The sequence below is a fragment of the Oculina patagonica genome, chromosome 6 (genome assembly GCF_052425735.1).
Source record: "Oculina patagonica isolate OP01 chromosome 6, crgOcupat, whole genome shotgun sequence".
In the NCBI taxonomy this organism is placed as follows: Eukaryota; Metazoa; Cnidaria; class Anthozoa; order Scleractinia; family Oculinidae; genus Oculina; species Oculina patagonica.
Window position 1 is genome coordinate 1,340,001 of NC_135763.1, and position 22,541 is coordinate 1,362,541.

At 37.6% G+C, this 22,541-nt stretch overlaps 1 protein-coding gene and 1 pseudogene across 2 annotated transcripts in view; both read right to left on the reverse strand.

The window, feature by feature from the left end:
• The window catches only part of LOC144658571 (matrilin-1-like), a 15,179-nt gene extending 14,454 nt beyond the window's left edge, over window positions 1–725 (reverse strand). Inside the window, exon 1 of the mRNA XM_078519016.1 lies at window positions 624–725. Coding sequence (XP_078375142.1) covers window positions 624–629 — 6 coding nt within the window. The 5' untranslated portion in view covers window positions 630–725. The remainder of the gene's footprint in view (window positions 1–623) is intronic.
• A 6,420-nt stretch (window positions 726–7,145) lies between these two features.
• LOC144658574 (collagen alpha-5(VI) chain-like) lies at window positions 7,146–14,059 on the reverse strand (annotated as a pseudogene). The gene is made up of 9 exons (XR_013571744.1): window positions 13,911–14,059; window positions 13,022–13,444; window positions 12,110–12,269; window positions 11,069–11,496; window positions 10,350–10,500; window positions 9,715–9,891; window positions 8,572–8,655; window positions 7,936–8,061; window positions 7,146–7,283 (listed from the first exon to the last, which is right to left on the reverse strand). The product of XR_013571744.1 is annotated as a collagen alpha-5(VI) chain-like (transcript).
• Between the last annotated feature and the right edge of the window lie 8,482 nt (window positions 14,060–22,541).

Sequence of the window (22,541 nt, forward strand, 5' to 3'; positions counted from 1 at the left end):
ACCGCAAAATTCTTAAGTAAAATAAAATTTACATTTTATTTGTTCGGCTGCGAAAGACGTGCTGAGGTCCACAAAATCACAAGCCTTCTTCGCATCGGTGGTTGGCTAATTGACTTTCACTTTAGTATTTCGTAAAGGATTTCCGATCAACATATTGTATGGACAAGGAGCTACAAGGCGACATCGGATTTTCCCAAGGACCTTGCTGTCTAGCTAAAAATCCAAACGAAAATTAATCGATCGCTTGATTTCATTAGTGTGTAACAAGACAACTGCAGGTAATTGTTTCTGATTCGAAGACTGTTCTACTCAGTGTGCCTGTTCAGTTTATCATCTAAAGCAAAATCAATTTCAGCTATCTGAAACCAGCACACGTTGGCCAAAAGTAGTGCTTAGATTTTATTTCCAGGATAAATGAAACTTCTTAACATAAACGAGACGATAGCAGCAGCCGACACCAAATTGTTTATATAACTTCAACTAATGACGTAACAATTCTAACTGAAACTTTCTCACGAACAAAATTGTACCGAGACATCACGCCTATACAGAATGAAGATATTAAAGCACAACCCCATTTTGCCATTACGAAACTTGAAGCAGTGTTAATTCTCGCCCCTTACCTTCATTTGGCAAATCGAGAGTACCACGACACTATGTCGCACAGTTAAGGGATGAATAGCGATTCCAGCTAAGTGGAGGGAAATTTATATGCGTCTCTATCTTTAATTGGTATACGTCTGGATATCTACCAATTGGCATTGGCAAAATTATTTTGGTTAACTCCTTGAGACAAAAGTCTATTGTTTCGATAAAAAAGAATGGTAGATAGCTCGGGGTGTGTCTCCATGAACGTATCACGCATGGAATTGTGCAGCATTAAAATGCATCAGTAGTCAGCCGCAAACTCAAGTGTCAATGTACATGTACACTTGAATGTGGCATCCGACACATGTTTTCGCTTTAGAACCGTTCTTCTTAAACTGCCATAAGAAATCTAATGCGAGTCAATGTTTAGCGTGAAACTCGCTGGTGGTCAGTTATTTGTTCTAAGTGTCGCCGTCGTGGCTGCTTGAACTCCCAAATTTTATGATTCGGCTGCAAAAGACGTGCTGTGGTCAACATAATCACAAGCCTTCTTCGCATCGGTGGTTGGCTAATTGACTTTTACTTCAGTATTTCGTAAAAGGATTTCCTAAATATACAAAGAAGGCCAGTAGCTGGTTTTTTATGTTGTTTGAAGAAATCTCTGAACATCTGAACAGCGAGGAGCAAATTGCAAAACATTGTTATGATAGCTACGCGGTTAAAGTGCAAGTCTCATTCACTGAACTCTATCATGTGTTAATAACTGAGAAATACAGTTTTTCTGTATGGTGCTGAAATACAGAACCTGTTTTGTTTGCGATCAACATATTGTATGGAAAAGGCTACAACGGATTTTTCCAAGGACCTTGCTGTATAGCGAAATTCCGAACGAAAATTAATCGATCGCTTGATGTCATTAGTGCGTAACAAAACAAATGCAGTTATTGTTTCTGATTTGCAAACTGTTTTTCTCAGTGTGCCTGTTCAGTTAATCACCTAAAGCAACGACAATTTCAGCTATCTGAAACCAGCATGCGTTAGCCGAAAGTAGTGCTTAGAATTTATTTTGAACATGTTTTTGAAGATAAATGGAACTTCTTTAAATAAACGAGAAGAAAGCAACCGTCTAGCAAATTGTTTATATAACTTTAGTTATTGACGTAACAGGAAAAGTCTAGCTGAAACTTTCTTACGAAGAAAATTGTACCGAGGCATCACGCCTAGTACTGCAGAATGAAGATATTAAAGCACTACCCCATTTTACCATTATGAAACTTGATGCAGCGTAAATTCTCAACACTTACCTTCAGTTGGCAAATCGAGAGTACCACTATGTCGCACAGTAAAGGGATGAATAGCGATTCCAGATAAGTGGAGGGCAATTTATATGCGTCTGTATCTTTAATTGGTATACGTATGAATATCTACCAATTGGCGTTGGAAAAATTATTTTGATTAACTCCTTAAACAAAAGTCTATTGTTTCGATAAAAAAGAATGGTAGATAGCTCGGGGTGTGTCTTCATGAACGTATCACGCATGGAATTTTGCAGCATTAAAATGCACCAGTAGTCAGCCGCAAACTCAATGTACATGTACACTTGAATGTGGCATCAGACACATGTTTTCGCTTTAGAACCGTTCTTCTTAAACTGCCATAAGAAATCTAATGCGAGTCAATGTTTAGCGTGAAACTCGCTGGTGGTCAATTATTTGTTCTAAGTGTCGCCGTCGTGGCTGCTTGAACTCCCAAATTTTATGATTCGGCTGCAAAAGACGTGCTGTGGTCAACATTATCACAAGCCTTCTTCGCATCGGTGGTTGGCTAATTGACTTTTACTTCAGTATTTCGTAAAATGATTTCCTAAGTATGCAAGGAAGACCAGAAGCTGTTTTTTATATTGTTCAAACAAATCTCTGAACGTCTGAACAGCGAGGAGCAAATTGCAAAAGAGTGTTATGGCAGCTACGCCTTTAAAGTGCAAGTCTCATTCACTGAACTCTATCATGTCTAGTAGTGTGTTACCTTAATTTGTGTTGTGTTAATAACTGAGAATTGCAGTTTTTCTGTATGGTGCTGAAATACAGAACCTGTTTTGTTTGCAATCAACATATTGTATGGACAAGGCAACAACGGGTTTTTCCAAGGACCTTGCTGTCTAGTGATTGAAATCCAAACGAAAATTAATCGATCGCCTGATCTCATTAGTGCGTAACAAAACAATTGCAGCAATTGTTTCTGATTTGCAAACTGTTTTACTCACAGTGCCTGTTCAGTTAATCATCTAAAGCAAAAACAATTTCAGCTATCTGAAACCAGCATACGTAAGCCGAAAGTAGTGCTTAGAATTTATTTCGAGGATAAATGAAACGTCTTTACATAAACGACAAGATGGCAGCAGCCGACTAGCAAATTGTTTATATAACTTTAGTTATTGACGTAATGGGAAAAGTCTAACTGAAACTTTCTTCCGAACAAAATTGTACCGAAACATCACACCTATCAATTAAGACATTTAAACGCTACTCCCTATTGTCACTTCGAAACTTGAAGCAGTGCAAATTCTCAACACTTACCTTCAGTTGGCAAATCGAGAGTACCAAGACACTTTGTCGCACAGTAAAGGGATGAATAGCGATTCCGGCTAAGTGGAGGGCAATTTATATGCGTCTGTATCTTTAATTGGTATACGTAAGAATATCTACCAATTGGCGTGGGCAAAATTATTTTATTTAACTCCTTGAGACAAAAGTCTATTGTTTCGATAAAAAATGGTGAATAGCTCGGGGTGTGTCTTCATGAACGTGTCACGCATGGAATAGATCAGCATTAAAATGCATCATTAGTCAGCTTCAAACTGAAGTCTCACTGTGTACTTGTTTGTGGCATCCAGCAGTATTGTACTTTTTGAACTGCTATGAGAAATCTCATGCGAGTCAATGTTTCATCGTGAAACTCACTTCCTGTTGGAGAAATGAATAATTTGATTTGAATTTTATTTATGGCATACGATTGGTAAAAAGCTAGAGTGCTAGTGATGCCTGACCGATCATAAACCCATCCATCTGAAGCAAAACCGAGCTTTATCATAATAATCATACCTTTAAACCAACACACAGGCGTTTCTAATCGGGAATTTAAAAGTATGGAAAGAAGTCAAAGATAAGTGAATGGGCTTCGAGGATCGCTTGAAGAGTCGTAGAAAACTTTTTTACAGGCTTGACAGGGAAAAGTGCATTGTGAAACAATGCTGTCCTACACAAACAGCTTTGCTGTCTGGGAACATTCCAGAAGAAAAAATAGCGTCTGCATGTTTTCCGGTTTTTTGTATGCTAAGATATTCTGAAACTTTTAATTACTCCTCCCGCATTACTACTATTTAAAGGTTGCTGTGAAAAGTTTTTTAAACAAAAGACATTCAAACACATTAAAAGACTAGTGAAAATAGAGTAGAGGTATAACTCTTCCAACATCATACAGAGCCACCGTCCCAAAAGTTACACTGAAGGACCTGTTGGCTTATGATTATCTTGTATCTATATGACTTGCATCTTCTGAGCACTGAGGCAAGCGGCTGCTTCGTGCTGAAGCTTATTGAAACCCGGCGACAGAAAAGAAAAGATTTGCCTGAAGGAAAATGAAATGCTTGAATGCGTCACTGACTCTAAAAATGCCAAATATCTTGTTTATACTTCAAGAAATTGCTCGAGCTCGCAATGGTAGGTGTTTATTATCCTTTCGGTGAGCCAGATATTTAAGCAATCAATAAGTACGTACCTGCTATTGCAATGTTGTTTTAAAGTTAGTTATAGTTAAAGAGTTTGTTTGCAAAGACAGCTTGTATTGCGACTTTTCTCGTACTTCTGAGTACAATGGAAGTGGTTTCGTGCAGAGCACACTGATGGACTTTCTTTGAATGAAATTTAAGTGCTTGGATTCACCATTGGCTATGAATGCCTTGGTTGTGCTACAAGAAATTACTTCATTGCGCCATCATGGGTGTTTAAAGATCTTAACATGTAAAAATAAAGTTTCCTAGTGAGTTAAATCCAGTTGTTTTATATTTTACTGGGGCACTTTAAGCCGACTAAAACACTCTTCAGTCGCCACCATTGTTCGAACATATTTGCTAAGGTAATTTCTTCAATTATCACAATATCACTTTGCTGCATGTCGACTTCCCATGATTCCACGTAGATATTCTGCGTCACTAAAGGCTCAAACACCTCCCTAGGGTCTTCTTTTATTCTTAACAAAGAACAGAAATGAGTAATCGCTGAAGAAATGTCAAAAGCATTAAAATATCAGTTAAAATAACTTTTTTTCTGGTTAATTCTTAGAGGTATTGTCGATCCCAAGGTTTTTTCTTACATCCTAGGCTTGTAGCGAGATTCTTGCGGGAACAAGCTTGTTACAGACGGTTTAAAAGGCGTTTTTTTAAGAGGTTGTTATTTATTAGGTGCACTTTCCTATCGGTACCAAGCCCACCATTAGCAAGGTGCCTGAATAAAAACTGTCAATTGGCATCAGTGGGACCTGATCTAAAATAATCCCACTAATATTTTACTACTAGACCAGGGTCTGGTATACCAAGAACTGAAATAACATTTAGAGGCACTTGTTGTGACCCATCAACAATTGAAAAATAACCTTTAAATCTATAAAAGTTCGAGAATAAGAGCGGTTTGGAAAGCCAACCTGAAAAATGTAGAATCTTAAGAACTGCATGTACTGAACAATTACACTGATTTTTTTAACCAATGATATTGTCAGGAATTACACAGGGCAAAATCCAAAAGAAGTCCTTCATATTGGATGAGTGTGAAGTAATTCAGTAATTCCCCTTTAGGCACCATGTGAGGCAAACAAATAGCTAACAAATATTTTTTGAACCTCGGTGAAGAGATCCAAAAGCACTCCCGATAATGGACTATACAGCGAGGTTCCGCGCGGAAAGGATACCTCTGGTTTGGGCTGGAGGTTAACGAATGTGTGTAAATTTCACGAGTAAGTGAAGAAGGAGAGGTAAGATGAACGAGTCATTTAAGTATTTTAAATGATCTATAATGTTCCCAACCCATGAAAACAAAACAAGGAAAACAAGTTCAATGGGAGAAAGGGGTAAGGAATGAAGTGCTCGAGTTGCCAATAGGAATCGTGCAGGGTATCAAAGGTTAGTTGGTTGGCAACGAGAGCTAGGTTGGAATACTCTTCTTCCTTTCAGGAGGCCCTAGTTCCTGGGCTACAGATAGGTCTTTATCCTCTCACTAGGGTCCTCATTAACTTAAAAAGATGCACGTGCACCTAACGGGTTTTTCATGTCAGCATTCTATTCTAGTAAAACGTTTAGGAAAGAAAAGCAGTGGGCATGTGAATGGAGTACCATCTTCTATGGAAAGTATACAAAAGCGCTATCTTTTCTGTCAAAAATGGTATATTAAAGGGTAAGGGCTGTATATCGTGGTACTTGGTTTTCTATTAACTTAACTTTCTTTCTTCAACTTGTAGTGTTAGTAGTGTGTTTGTAAATAATCTGTTTTGATTGCAATAAAAATGTAAAAAAAAAAAAAAAAAAAAAATTTCTTATATACGTGACACACCAATTGTATTATGACCTTTAATGTGATACTCATTACCAGTCCAACACCAGTATCGTACAAATAGTACTCGGAGAAGTTATTTTTCATTACAGCGTGTAAATCAGAGGCTAAGCACCATCCTTTCTCAACTGGTTATTCGAACTGTACTGTGTAAAACATTTTATATTTCTAGTGCAGTATTATGCTGTGGCCAAAAAGCTCTAAAATGATTATAGTTTGCTCTATTTGCACATTTTCTACCAAACTTAGCACATTGCGTCGGGTTAATTGTAGCCTCGTTTCAACTACTAGTTATTCATTTATTTTAATTATTACTGTTAAAAAAAAACATTATATAGGTTTTAACTGATTTATTTTTTACTGAAACATGCTATAGTTAATGGTATTGTATAGTAAAAAGTAAATGGTAAAACGTAAATAGTCAATGGTATAGTATAACATGCTATGCTGACTTATGCTTAGGGGTTTCCACAAGTTGCTCAAGATTTCCCAAAAAGTTACCAGTAATTTCTCAAAAAGTGGCTCAAAGGTTGCTCCAAAAATCCAAAACGCTGCTTTTTTAAGAGAATTTCTCCAAATATATGCTAACTTCGCTTTGAAGGTAAGACTTCTAAGCAGTTTTATGAAATTTCACTGCAAATAAAGTGATTAAAGTAACATTTTTAAGGGAAAATTGGTTAAATAACAGAAATTTCTTTCACAGACAAAAATCGTGAAGATATTGATGACGTCATGTTTGCCGACTAGTTTTGTAATGCTCTAATGCGAAGTGAGCCGAAAGTTGAAACATCTTCAGATGTTCCTCGAAAATCATCGGCAAACTTCGTTAATATTCGGAAACGTTCGAAAAAAAGGACAATCTTCGGAGATCTTCTGTCTAGAAATTGCTCAAAATACAACAAGTTGCCCGAGAGGAAAAAAATTGTTCGAAGGGGAAAAAGGTGCTCAAAATATAAAAAGTTGCCGAGCAACTGTGGAAAGCCCTACTTATGCTTAAATGTCACATCCTGTTGATGTGTTCGTTAACTACTGTATTTATTCTGGTGCGATTGGATATAACTTGGTGAGTGCAGAGTTATACGTCTGAGCTGGTACCTAGGAGAAACCAAAGAACAGCAATCAAAAGGCATTACGGAGAAGGTGTTCGATACTAACGCTTTTATAGATGCGAGATGATCACATGAAGCTTCTACCTCGTTCCCAGGACTTTTCCCTTGGTAATTCCAAGGAAAAAGTCCTGGAAACGAGGTTGATGGTCGGTTAATGAAGTTTCTTTAGGTTATCATTCCAAATGTTTAAACAATCTATCAAAATAAGGGTAAGGGTAAAGTGTGCATACGATCCTGGTGACCTATTAGCGTAGAGATTAATTATCCTGGTTTTCGTTGCATGAAGCGACTAAAGGTATTCCCCCCTCCCCCTTCTCAATGGGATACTACTCCATCGTAGAGTTTCTCCCAGCAGCAAATTCTTCAAGATTCTTTGCAAACCTTCTAAAATTCCATACTGGTGACGGTACAGTGGCATTGCACGTTTGACACGCGACAATGTTTTTCTGTGATCAGGCAAGGCCAGTGTTTCCCTTGTATGAATTTTTAAGCTAAAATATAAAATGTCTCATTTCCTTGGAGGGGTGGGGTAAGGACATAGAAATGTGCGCGCGACGAGATAAATACTGGGCGGGTGAAGCCGAATGGTTGCGAGATTCTGAGTTTATAAAAATATGGACAGCATCTTTGTGACTTACCTTGATACTCAATCAGTTAGTACAGCTTGCGGGGGAACTTGGGATGGCGGCGCTCAAAATTGCCATAGTCCCAGTCCCTCTCTTGTTTAGGGTATCGCCGCTTATACTTAAACAATCCTCGATCACCTGAAAAACGAATCATGACCTGAGTGCTTACACAAACGTTAAATTTGAATGCTAAGAAAAATAGTTTTCTTGCACAAGCTGGAGGTTTCGATATGAACTTAGCTCATAAAGTAAAAACGAATGAAGTTATTGCTTAATAAGCAATTGTAAGTCGTCATAATTTATTAACCAACTTATAAGGAAATCTACAAATTAGACATACTAGTTTATTTTGCACGTAAAGATCTCGGTCGTAGAAGGGTCAGATCCAATACCCTTTTCAAGATACTGGCGCTCAATCTTTGACAATGTAATGCTATATATAAGACAAGAGGACTTTGGATTCTGGATTGAGGATTCCCGTGATTAGATGGTGGATTCTAAACATTTTGGAACTTTCCGTATTCCAAATTTTTTTTTGATGGAAAATCAGCGCGTTCCATCTCTTCACCCACGTGACTTAAACTAAAAGACAGGGTGTGAAAACAATGGCTTTGTTTAGCAGTTAACCGTGCAGCAATATACTCTTACTTGGTTCACGCCGTTCGAAGTGATTATCGTCCAAGTTTCCAACTGGTTTTGGAACCTTCCAGTATTCGAACAGTCCAAGGTCACCTAAGGAAAAAAGTAACATTGTTTTAAAATAAAAATAAATGGTTGATTAAACCTTAATCAGTCCTTTTTGAAGAATAAATAAATAAATAGAGAGATTAAGCAAAGGATGTCGGCAAACTGGAGGACTCCAGCTTGCAAATTGCCTTTTGTCGCTGATCTGAGACGCCATTTTTTCCATAATTTGTCTCTTAACTATCGGCCAAAGAAACGGAAGGGTCACCTAACTTCAACTTTGTTGTATGCTTAAACCCTTTAAAACAAAACAAAACAATTGCCACTTGAGGGAAATAAGTTGATGTTTAATGCCCAGTCAATCAACGATGCTCGGCTTCTTCGATGCTCTACTCATGTCTACACGGGTGGTAATACGTGCAACAAAACTTTTACAATTTGCAATGAAACAACGTTGCGAGACAATGTGGAGGAAAATATATATTGCCCGTATTACTGGACCTTAATCTATACGTTTTGTTTCTTACATAAATTATTATTATCATTATTATCAATATTGTCATTAATATCATTATCATCATCATTATTATTTTATTATTGTTATTGTTGTTATTATTATTGTTATTTTTATTATTTTTACTATTCTGATTATTATTAAAGATTCTCACAGCTATTGATAATTAGAAGCTGGTTTCTTCATTGTCTCCGGTAACAAGTTGTCTAGGGGAGCCAAGAAACACCCCTTGTTTGCTTTATCCTCTTATTATTATTATTATTATTATTATTATTATTATTATTATTATTATTTTTTTTTTTTATCATAATAAACTTGTAGAAAAACAAATTTTGTATATTCTCTTTTTAGCCAGATACACCTGAGATTCAAGTTTGTATGAAAAGTACTCGATAAAATTATTATTATTATTACTATTATTAAATTAATATTATTATTATTATTATTATTATTATTACTCATTATTGTTATTATTATTACTATTATTATTATTTTTAATTATTATTATTATTATCATTATTTTTCTATTATTATTATTATTATTATTATTATTATTATTATTATTATTATTTAACGTATAACTTATCACTCACGTGCTGGGCAGGGTCCGTCGTTACATTGTCTACTCTCCTCACGATCACCTTCACAGTCGTTTCCATTTCCCTGGGGAGGGGGGTTAGTACAGGTTCTGGTTCTTGTTTGGTATCCATCGCCACAAGTCACACTGCATTCAGACCAGGAACTCCAGGGAGAAAAGCCACCATCCACACCTGTATGTTAAAAGTTTGGCAGTCACACTAGCAACAGAGTTTTGGTAAAGATATACAGTCAAGGAACATGTAACAATATTATAAAATATGAAAGGGACGAGAATGCTCGTCGTCTTGCTTGGGGTGTAAGTTACAGATTTTTGTCTCATTAGGGTGTACATGACAGAAAGGCAATATTTCTAGCTGTCAGGGTCTCGGGTAGGGTTGCACGTGAAAAAAAACCAACCAAACGCTGTCATAGTGCTTGGCGGTCTTGAAAAATGTTATCTTTCAGGGGTCACAAAAAATTTTATTCCACACCCAGACTGGTCTCCTTCATGGGTTTAATACAGATTTCCCAACCGACATCCCCGTCCCTTTTAAATGGAGTATATGGATCCCCCCTGGGCATACAGTTTCAAATTTTGTGTTCTCTTGACCTAATATCTAATATGGTCATAATAATGATGATGACTTACTGCAGGTTTCTGCTAAAATCTCTTCAAACAAATCCGACAGCTCATCGAAATTGGTTGCGTTGTAAACATTTTCTCCTGCAATTTCTTCCAGTTGTCCCTCGAAATCCTCATAGTTCCCAACACCGATTGCACTTATTCTAACATCCTTGGCCTGCAAAACAAATTAAGAAGTAAATGATATTGTAAACTTATGCGGATAATGAACGATAATGCAAGTTATAGTCTTGAATATAATCAAAAGACATTGTACATAACCTACTTAATCATGATGTTTGAACATATACTGAATTCTGCGTTTTTTGTCGTTGTTGTAGTTTTTCAATTTTTTGCTCTGAGTTAAAGACAAAGTTTTATACAATTACTCATGGTCTTACCTACCCGCATGACTTCTACTATACAAAGAAATTATTTTCACTCTTGAGCTTAAAATTTTCATCAAGAGTCAAGTTGCGCCATTAACATTTTTTCAAAACTCTGTTGGCCTATATCGAGCCTATAAAATAAGTTACCGGTTTTACCTTTTGGCGTTTTTCCTTTAAAGAAAGTTTTCTTAATAACGATGCAATGTTCTGAGCTTCGATTCTGAGCTGTCTCACTAGAGAATCGGTGTCATGCGAGTTAGCTGTATGGTTTTGCAAATCTAAATGTAATCGACCACCAAATGGTAGTAACAGTAACGAATCGTTGTCACATGTAAACGACTGTTCATCTTGTCTTACCTCAAGCGAAGGAATTATACTCGAGAATGGTTCAGAATTTACATTTGTCCTTCCATCCGTCAAAAGAATCAGCACATTTGGAAATTCCGGCCTGTCCCCTCCCGGCACAGTAAACAGTGCATCATCGGCTTTCTTAAGTGCTCTGTCGATGTACGTTCTTCCTCCCAGTTCTTCCGGTATGCTCGTTATAAGTTGGTGCACGCTCGCCCCACTGTGATATCGAGTGTCTGCAAAGGTGTTCAACAGGTTCGGGTTCCTAGCGAAAAGAATGTATCCTGTATGGGTTGCATTAGGGCCGATTGTCAAAGAGTCAGCCAGCTCAAGAAGGAAGCCCTTAACCAGTCTGAAGTTCTCTAATCCAATGCTGTTTGTTCGGTCCACCACAAAAGCCACATCCAACCCCGAAGAATTTGCACAGGGATTTGGTGCTGTGGAGAAAAATTACACGAGTATTATGAATTTACAATTAGAATTATTTTGTAATTGTTGTCACTGGTCTCATCGATGTAATAATGTGCAAGCAAACAACACACAGAAGTCGAAGAGGCATTTTAACAGGAAAACCTTTATAATATATACTGCCAGAAACAAGAATAATGAAAACATAACAAATTATAATTTATATCTTTATCATTGAAGTCATGTAGTTCTTTGATTACTTTCATATACATGGCTTCGTTTGGTGGTAGCCATTAATTAAGGACTGTTGTTTTTTTGGCTGTCCTCAGCACTTACCATTTTTGACAATTTTCCCGTCAATTTTAAAGTTCGTTTTGTGAAATTATTAATATAGTATATAGTATAAAATACAATTAAGTAAAGCAGAAGTGAAATAAAAAAACAAGACAAGACAAAGCGAAGGAAGGCAAGATAAGGTGAGGCGAGGCAAGGAAACGCAAAGCAAGTAAAGGAAACGCAAAGAAAAGGAATGTAAGGCAAGGGAATGGAAGGTAGGTCAAAAGCAGGGAAGGGAAAGGAAGACAAGGCAAGGCAAGGCAAGGCAAGGCAAGCAAGGTTAAGTAAAATAAAGATGTAACTTACGACAGATTATATTTGTGATGTTGCTGATCGTTTCATTAAGTTCGCTGTAATCCTGAAGAGAGAACACATTCTTTCCTCCAATGTCATGCAAAACTTTTTTATATTTTGGCTTCTGAGCGTCTGGTCCAATTGCTACAACAACCAAACGGATACCTTTATTCTGAAAACGAAAACGGCACAATTGTTCTTATTTGCTATGTGTTAAAAAGCTGATTTCATTTGGTTATATCTATGAAACAATATAGGTTTGTATACTTTGGCTACGGAAAAGATCAACTTTTAAGCCGGGTTTAAGAGGATAATTTTTATGCAAGAAATATCTTTGATCGCGATGACACAACAACTCTTTGCCAGCAGTCCAAAGTTTAGTGCGCCAGTAATGACCTTGGACAGTAGAGATACTCACAAAGATGCGTGCGCACAGTGGGAGTGTGGGAGATGAGGGACAACATATGCTGACGCAATATTTGTTACATTTTATGTGACAAGTAACCTACACGAGAAATTTTCCTTTTCAAGAGAACTTTTGAGCAAATATAGTATTGAAAAATTTTCCTTTTTTAAAAGACGCCGGCAGTGTTCATTATGGTCTTTTAAAACATCCAGCTTAAAAAACTAGGTAAAATAAAACTTTTTTTAAACATGTGTACAGTATGATGTCATCGATAATGACGTCATCGGTTGACATCTGGTGTAAACTTTGATATCAAATTATTTGCATGACCATTTCTCCCTGCTTGAGAAATTTGGTGGAAATATACGCAAAACATGCAAATCAAATTGTGAGGGGTTGGATTTTGAGACTTTTCCCCATGGTCAGTGCCCAAGAACATCAACTCTGCTGTTAAATTATAGTAGCATTGTTTTAATCCAGGTATGCATGGTTCCACAGAGAGATATAAGTTGTCTCACCTTCATATCTTGTACATCGGCCTTGTATTGCTCCACATCAGTTAGTCTAGGGTGTGACCTCCCGTCAAAAAACATCACCATCACACTCCGCACGCCAGGCCTGTCACCATTCTCTTGTATAAACATTATCTTCATCAGCCATCTGCAATGCATGGTCCAGTCGAGTTGGTTGGGTCAGCTCGTTAATGTTGCTGTCTATCAGTTCCACAACAGCTTCTTGGCTGTGATAATTGGGGTCGTTGAAGAAGTTATGCAAGAAGCTTTCTTCGGCGAAAGTCTCCAAGGAAACATGGGTTTCGTCCTCAGCAATAGTAAATTGCTTTACAAGATCTGTGAGAGCTTCTTTCAGCGTAGGGATATTCCCTTCTCCGATACTTCGGGTTGTATCTACGACCAAACCGAGGTCTAGCTTACAGCTAGAATCTGGAAGAAAACAGAGAGAGATGTCTACTGCAAACAAACATTGGTAGAAAAGAATTTACATTCATCGAGTGTTTATGAATAGTATCCGGCTCGCTTCATTAAACCTTTTTAAACGTCTTATTTTAGCGTCCAAAGCCAACTTTACCAGCAATACAACCAACGCCTGAACCAGAACCCGCGGCGGGGAGTGGGCACGGGCACTCCAAATGCAAATTAGTTTAGCATCTAGGACTTCTCGATTCAATAAAAGCTTGGTTACCCATCTGTTGTGAACTAACTCGAACAACGAAAGTAAAAAGACGACTTAAGTTTTTAGGTATCGGCTTTATATGTAGACGAACTCCACTTATCCCACAATTTGAGACCGAAACGGCGGACTTGATCCCATGACTGATCAATTAGGGTAAACATAAAACAAGCGAGACGTTCGCATATTTCTTAACAACAATAATAAACAAATTCTCACCTGCAGCAGACATTGATAGTATTCCAAGAAAACAGAAGAACACATGTGGCAGTACAATCATCTTGTTTTAACTTCAAACCTGGAATAAATCAAAGAGCTCTTCGAGCCACGACTGAATTTTTTGCCAAGTTTAAAAGTTTAGTTTTCATTCCTTGAAAATTTATGAGCAGCAAGGTGATTCAAACATTCCTTTGATGCACATGATAACAGATAAACGACGGAATGTCGATTACATTGATATAAGTTATTTTCGTCTCACGTGACTAAGTACGTCTAAGTAGTACAGTCGGGTAGGCAACAGTCTGGGTTCGAACTCCCAGACCGGACCAACACTCAGGGTCTTAAAATAACTGAGGAGAATGTGCTGCCTTTGTAATTACATCTGCAAATGGTTAGACATTCTAGTCTTCTCGGAAAAGGACGATAAACCGTAGGTCCCGTCTCCTGTACCTTCAGTCTTATAACAGGGGACGTTAAAGAACCCACACACTATTCGCAAAGAGTAGGGCACGAAGCTCCCAGTGTTGTGGTCTGGCCTTGTGTAGTAAATTACAGTATGTGTACAGCGCATTTGAACATATATATATATATGAAAATGCGCTATATAAATTCATTATCATTAGTAGGCAACTGACTGCGGATAGAAAGGTCGCGAGTTCGAGTCCCAGAGGAGAGATTTATTTTCTTTTTTCCTTTTTTTTTCTTTTTTTAACCCATAGTACTAAAATGGTTTGTTTATTATATCGCTCCGTAGGTATGCATTGCAGAATAATTTACATGTAGGCTGTTAAGTAATAACGCTGTAAAAAAAAATATAATAGACTGATTCAGGTACAAATGTAATATTGTGCTGTTTCATCTGAAAAGCTTTTCCTTCTCTTGGGAACAAGCAGCCACGCACTCTATTTAAGCCAACGCTCTGGTTTCTAGATAGATCCATGGCTTATGAAACTTATGTGAAACCCGATTTAGTTTTCGAATGCTCCTACATTCGACTACATGTACTACGCTAGCTCGAAAGATAGACACGAAAGTCATCGATCGATTAATGCAGATTACTGGCTCTCAATGTTCACTTTTTTGGCGGTCGATTACTTAATTCTTCACGTAATTGTCAGCCATATTTTGTTTCTTTGCTTTTGGTTTTTCTTGTAAACCCCTTTAAATTTAAAAGACCGCCTTTATACGGCCGCTTTTATACAGCCGCCTTGCTACACTATTTCTACAAGTATATCTGGTCAGCGGAGTTGCAATGAGAAGTCTACAGATGATGGAACGACCAACCATGCGAGTGCCATTGGGCTAGCTACAATACTCCTGAATAAATTCAGTCGTAAAGGGAGACATTACCATTTTAAATAGTCTGAATTGTCAGCCTTTCTCTCGTCCTAACTCAGAAATATGCAAACGTCTCGCTTGTTTTATGTTTACCCTAATTGATCTGAGTTTTATGTTTACCCTAATAGGACGAGAAGACGGCTGAAAATTCAGACTACACTTTAAGCGGAGAAGTGAGAAATTTTCAGTTGTCACTTGGTTGAAGTAACAAATCATTGCAATGGCGGATTCAGACCTTGAACTAAAGAGGGGCCCTTTTTGAAGATATCAGTATTAAAATGCATCAGTAATCAGCTTCAAGGTGAAGTCTCGTTGTGTTTTTGAATGTGGCATTCAACGCATGTTTAGCTTTAGTACTGTACTTCTTGGACTGCCATAAGAAATCTAATGCGAGTCGTCGATGTTCGTGATACCTCACTGAGCATAAATCTAGCCAAACTGAAGTCTATCACGATTATCATAGCATAAAACTAAAAACACATAGGCGTCTCCAATCACAGAACGCGCGGAAAAATATGGGAACAGAATGCAAAATGGGGTTTGAGGATTGTTTTAGGGGTCGGGACAAAAAAAGAGCTACAGGCTTGACAGCAAAAAATCCACTTTGAAACAATGCTGTCCTACACAAAACGCACAAACAGTCTTTTGGTTTTATGTATGCTATTGTAAGATATTTTGATACTTTTAATTACTTCCCCAGCATTAATACTATTTGAAAGGTTGTTGCGCAAATTAATTTAAACAAAAGACGTTTTAACACACACAAAGTGAAAAGACTAGGGACGCGTTACAATATCAGATGAAGAGCTTTGCCCGCAGGTACTTGAAATTTCTTGCTTGATTTCTGTCTGGTGGGTGTTAATTATCTTTTGCGGCGAGACAGGTAAACAAGTAATCAATAAGTAGCGGGTGCAAAGTAGTTTTAAAGTATACTTAATATAGAGTTTTTTTTTGCAAAGATACGGTCTGTACGATATCTGATACAACTCAGCTTGTTTTGCGAGTTTTCTCTTATTTCTGCGTACAAAGCAAGTGGTTTTGTGCCGAGCTGAGCGCACTGAAAGGTAGCCTCCTACGCAGACGTTAAAGAACCGGCGTTTACGTAGGAGGCCAACTAAAAGGCCTCGTTTTGATGGAATTTAAATGTTTGGATGCACCATTGGCTATGAATGCTTTGTTTGTGCCTCAAGCAATTGCTTCATTTGATTGAACCATCGTGGGTGTTTAACGATTTTTAAAACAACTGTCGTTTATTAAGTAACTTCATTTGTTTTATATTCTGCTGAGTTTCTATTCGAAATTGAACGCTGTCTTAACAAATTCAGCTGAGGAAAGTTATTGGTCTAGATAATTGCGATGCTTGGAAGTAAAATAAAATTCACTTTTGTAACCGACGTTGTCTTCCGAGTCCTGTATGTCTCAAGTGAATTAAGGCAAGGTCCGGCTTAATTTTGGGAGGGGTGGTCTAGTTTAAAAAGTATTCAATCTCTCGCTTATAAACTTGCATAAGGCGAAGTATTTATACAAAATGATTTATTTTTTGGTTAAAAGGACAATTGGTCACATGACGTACCACACCCAATTATTGATAAAATTGCAATCCAAATTTACGAGAACTTGCAGATGTAATGTTTGACTAATTTTGATTCCTGCGAATGGTTGTAGCCACCAAGTATAGAGAAATAATCGAAGATTTACAAATTTATCTCTTTGTTTGAATTGGTGGTGAAACGTTAAACCTGTTTCGACCTGTTTGCGAACAACATTTTGTATGGACAAGGTGACATATTATCGGGGTTTTCTAAAGACCCCGCTGTCTAATTAAGAATTCGAACGAAAATTAACCCATCGCTAGATCTCATTACCGTGTAACAAAACAATTGTAGTAATTATTTCTGAGTTGAAAACTGTTTAACTCAGTGTGCCTGTTCAGTCAATCATCTAAAGCAAAACCAGTTTATCTATCTGAAACCAGCATGCGGGTTGCGGCAGAAAGTAGTGCTTAGAATTTATTTCGAGGATAAATGAAACTTCTTTACATAAACGACTAGATGGCAGCAGCCGACTAGCAAACTGTTTACTTAAATATAGCCGTAACATGTATAGGAGGAGAATGGCTGAAACTTTCTTACTGCACGAACAAAATTGAACCGAGACATCTAACCCATCAATGAAGATATTAAAACAGTTCCTCCTTTTGCCATAACAAATCTTAAAATACTGTTAATTCTCACCACTTACCTTCAGTTAGCAAAATCAATAATACCACGACACTTCGTCGCACAGTTTAGGTGTGAATAGCGATTCCAGTTGAAATAGGCAGCAATTTATAGGCGTCTAGGTCATTGGGGTATACGTGAGATTATCTACCCATTGGCGTTGAAAGAATTGTTTGATTGACACCTTGAGACAGAAATCTATCATTTTAATGAACATATTGAATGGTAGATAACTCGGGGTGTGTCTTGATGGAAAGTATGACGCATGGAATATATCAGTATGTTTGGTAAAAAGCCAAGTAGTGGATTTGATGCCTGACCGAGCATAAATCCGGCCAACTGGAGTAAAACCGAGCTCACTTTAATTTATCACGATTATCTTAAAATTAACGCACAGGCGTTTCCATTCTGGTATTAAAACGCATGAAAAAAACAAACGAAACCGAATGAAGAGCGTAGAAAAAAATTACAGGCTTGACAACGAAAAGTGCACTGTGAACCAATGCTATCCTACACAAACAGTCTTGCTATTTGGGAACATTCCAGGAAAAAAGCCCCGTCTGTTTAATTATCAATGAGTAGCGGTGTTTTATGTGTGCTAAGATATTTTGAAACTTTTAGTTACTCCCCAGCATTGTTACTGTAAAATTGCAAGGAAAAAATAAGGAAACAGAATGCAGAGTGGGCTTTTTGTATCGTTTAAGGAAGCGTGAAAAAAAAAAACAGGCTTGACAACGAAAAGTTCACTGTGAAACAATGCTGTCATACACAAACAGCCTTTTTGGTTTTATGTATGCGATTGTAAGATACTTTGATACTTTAAATTACTTCCCCAGCCTAAATACTATATTTGAAGGGTTGTTATGCAAAGTAGTTTAAACAAAAGACGTTTTAACACACATACAATGTGAAAAGACTGGGGACGCGTTACAATATCAGATGAAAAGCTTTTCCTGCAGGTACTTGAAATTTCTTGCTTGATTTCTGTATGGTGGGCGTTAATTATCCTTTGCGGCGAGACAGGTAAACAAGTTATCAATAAGTAGCGGATGCAAAGTAGTTTTAAAGTATGCTTGATATAGAATTTATTTTTTGCAAAGAAACGGTCTGTACGATACAACTCAGCTTGTTTTGCGAGCTTTTTCTCACTGCTGCGTATACAAAGCTAGTAGTTACGTGCCGAGCTGAGCGCACTGAGAGGTAGCCCCCCACGCAAACGTTCTTTTGGCTCGTCACGTAATGACGAGCCAAAAGAACGTCTGCGTAGGAGGCTAACTGAAAGGCCTCGTTTGGATAAAATTTAAGTGCTTGGATACACCATTGGCTATGAATGCTTTGTTTTTTGTCTCAAGTAATTGCTTCAGTTGATTGCACCATCGTTGACTATACCGGGGTTTAATTCGTTTGCAACGCAGGCTACTCCTAACGCAGCCAGAAAATCATTTTGAATCAAACCAAATCTGTTTTAGTTCTAGCCTCGGTAAAGTCTTTCAGTTGCTAGAGTTTCAAGCAAAATTATTTTTTGACGCGAATTTGAGTGGGCGGTTTTTAGGAAGACAGCCTCTTAAATGCTTGGATGCACCATTGGCTATGAATGCTTTGTTTGTGCTTCAAGCAATTGCTTCAGTTGATTACACCATTGTGGGTGTTGAAAGATCTCTCAAACTTCAGTCGTTTAGTAAGTTACTTCATCTTTTTATATTCTGCTGAGTAAGTTACTTCATCTTTTTATATTCTGCTGAGTTTCTACTTGGAATTGAACGCTGTCTTAACATATTCAGCTGAGGGAAGTTAGATAATCGCGATGCTCGGAAGTAAAATATAAATCACTTTTTTAATCGACGGTGTCTTCCGTGTCCTGTATGTCTCAAGTGAATTAAGGCAAGGGTCAGGCTAAATTTTAGGAGGGAGTGGTCTAGTCTCAAAAGCCATGTATTCATTATATCGCTGATGAACTTGCATAAGGCGAAGTATTTGTGCGAAATGGTTCGTTTTTTTGGTTTAAAAGACAATTGGTTACGTGACGTACTACACCCTATTATTGATATAAATTTCAATCCAAATTTACGAGAACTTGCAGATCTACTGTTTGACTAATTTTGATTTCTGCGAATGGCTGTAACCACCAGGTATAGTGAAATAATCGTAGATTTACAAATTTATTGCTTTTGTTTGAATTGGTGGTGAAATGTGAACCTGTTTCGACCTGTTTGCGAACAACACATTGTATGGACAAGGTGGCAGTGGCATATTATTGTGATTTTCCAAAGACCCCGCTATCTAATTAAAAATCCGAAAGAAAAATCAAGCGATCATTTGATCTTATTAGTGTATAACAAAACAGTTGTAGTAATTGTTTCGGATTTAAAAACTGTTTTACTGAGTGTGTCTGTTCAGTTAATCATCTAAAGAAAAAACCAGTTCAGCTACCTGAAACCAGCACGAGGGCCGCGGCCAAAAGTAATGCTTAGAATTCATTTCGAGGATAAATGAAACTTCTTTACATAAACGACAAGATGGCAGCAGCCGACTAGCAAATTTTTATATAAATATAGACGTAACATAGACGTAACATGTACAGGAGAAGACTGACTGAAACTTTCTGATTGACTGTGATTGACTGGCTCTTAGTGCCTATAAAGAAAGGTTCCTCGCAGGCATCAACACCTACATTATGTCACTTTAATAATTTTTGCTTATTGAATACTGGATCAGTAAAAAACAAGAAGGTGAAAGACTTTGTTGACCATGATATTGATATCCTTGCAATGACTGAAACGTGGCTTCGACAGGGGAACGTCGACAAAGTAGATATCGGTACTTTGTGCTGCAGCAGTGGTTACCGATTTCTTCATGTTCCGAGATCATACTCCAATGGCGGTGGTGTTGGCTTATTAGTTAAAGAAACACTAAAGGTGAACAAACAGATTATTGACAAGTTTAAATCTTTCAAATACATTGATGCTCGTTTTCGTAATATACAAAGTATCACGATTCTTGTGATTTATCGCCCTCCTGCATGGTCATTCGTCTTATGACTTTATATATATATTCTATGAAGAGTTTATAAAACTCATTGAGCAAACGGCTGATTCACCTGAAGCTTTGCTAATAGTTGGCGATTTTAACTTCAGGCTGTAACTTACATGTCGATGGTGTTAATAATTTTCAAGCTAAAAGACTCATGGATATTCTGGAGTCCTATAATCTCAGGCAGCATGTATGTAACTGAAAATCGAATGATGCATTTCTCTGATGCATTTCAACTTTTGATCCAGTGATTTCAGACCATTCTGCTGTAAACAATTAATCTGCTGCTACAGAAACCTCAATTCAGGAGGAAAACCATAACTTATCGAAAACTCAATTCAATTGACTGAATTGACTATAACACCTTCTGCAATGGCATTACTGATTCCCCTCTCATTATGGAGCCATCTTCTGATTTAGAAGTCTTGGTGGACCAGTATGATAACGTGCTACGCTCGTTGTTAGATCGTCTTGCACCTACCAACAACGTATATTTACAGTTTGTCCATCAGCACCCTAGTATTCAATTGAGATTACCCAAAATAAACGCATCGGAAGAAAACTCGAAAGAAAGTGGCGTTTTACACGACTACCAAATGATCGTGAACTATACGTTCATCAATGTAGTGTTAATGTGAGGAGAGAAATTACGATGATTTAGTTTGATTTTATTTATTCGCATTCGCTGATAAAAACATAGAAAATTCCAACATAGAAGTTATTTTTTTGTTCTAAATAGCAGGTTAATGTTTCAGTTCATTAACCGTAGCAGTCACCTTTTTTGTTTAAGATCATAACTGTAATTAGCGTTCAAGTGTAACGGAACCCGCACTAGCCTTTGTATAACTGTTATCTACCTGCCTTGCTTTGTAAGTGATTAATTTTGTAAAAGTTAAATTCCCTTAAACCAATCTCTCCTTCTTTTTTGAAAGTAATTAATGTTGTAAAAGATAATTCCGTTATAGCCAATCCTGCTTTCTGAAACGCATGATCTAATGTTAGTTAAGACTTTCAAATTATATGATGTAATCTCGTTTTTCCCTGTAAATGGAAGTGCTTTGTAAAATATTCTTTGGTTATGTTTGTTGGATTAAACCTTATGTTGGATTCAAGTCTGCCTGTTCTAGTTGTCTTCGATGATAAGATTCCTGTAACAGATCCTGGCCTTTCCGCAGCTAGCGTGTGTTTCCCTCAGAGTTGAAGTGCTAAGAGAAGCAGAAATAGTCTAGAGAGCCAAAAAACCTATTATCACAGTGGTGCCGAGAATGTGTTGTTACAGCGAATCAGGAGACGTTAGAGAGCCAGAACGGAGTAACCCCTTGGCGCGAGTAAAGAAAATTACGGCCAAGTAAGTCACAATTTTATACAAAAAACTTTATGCCCAAGTTATTTTGGAAAAGAAAAAGTCCTTGACTGAGGAGCAAGAAAAAAAACATAGTACGCCAAAGTCGAAAGTGGACGCCTGTGTAGAGTGCGATCTGCCCTTCGACGAGGAAGAAATTTCACCAGAATTAAGGCGTTTGCCAATCGTAACAGAAGGAACTAGTAGTTTAGAGCCATTAGAACGCTGTCAAAAGGGCGCTGAAGGGTTTAATAAGACAGACTTAGAACCCGCAGATATCAGCGTTGATTCTAACAGCGACGAGAGTTACAGTTTGTTGGCCCCGCTAGTTCACCGTAGCCCTACGGATAGTGAGGAAGAAGAATTTTCAGAAGAAGAAAACGAAAAAGAAAAAACAAAACAAAACATTACGGAAGAAGTTGGTGTGGCAGATGGTAAACAAGTACCTGTAAACACAACGCCTTTTGCTGGTGGACAGCAGGTGCCAGTAATCAACTCGCCCGCCGATATTTATAAACACTTTTCTCGGAAGCGGTTTTCTTACGACGAAGAAATACCAAAGGATCCGAACACTACGGAACAGTTCACGTTATCAGATAAACTTGAGTCCAGCAGCGATACGGATTCAGACGATATTTTACGTAGTTCAGATAAAAGGAAGTCAAGTTCAACTCGCGATTCCACAGCAGGTACCATGCAAGC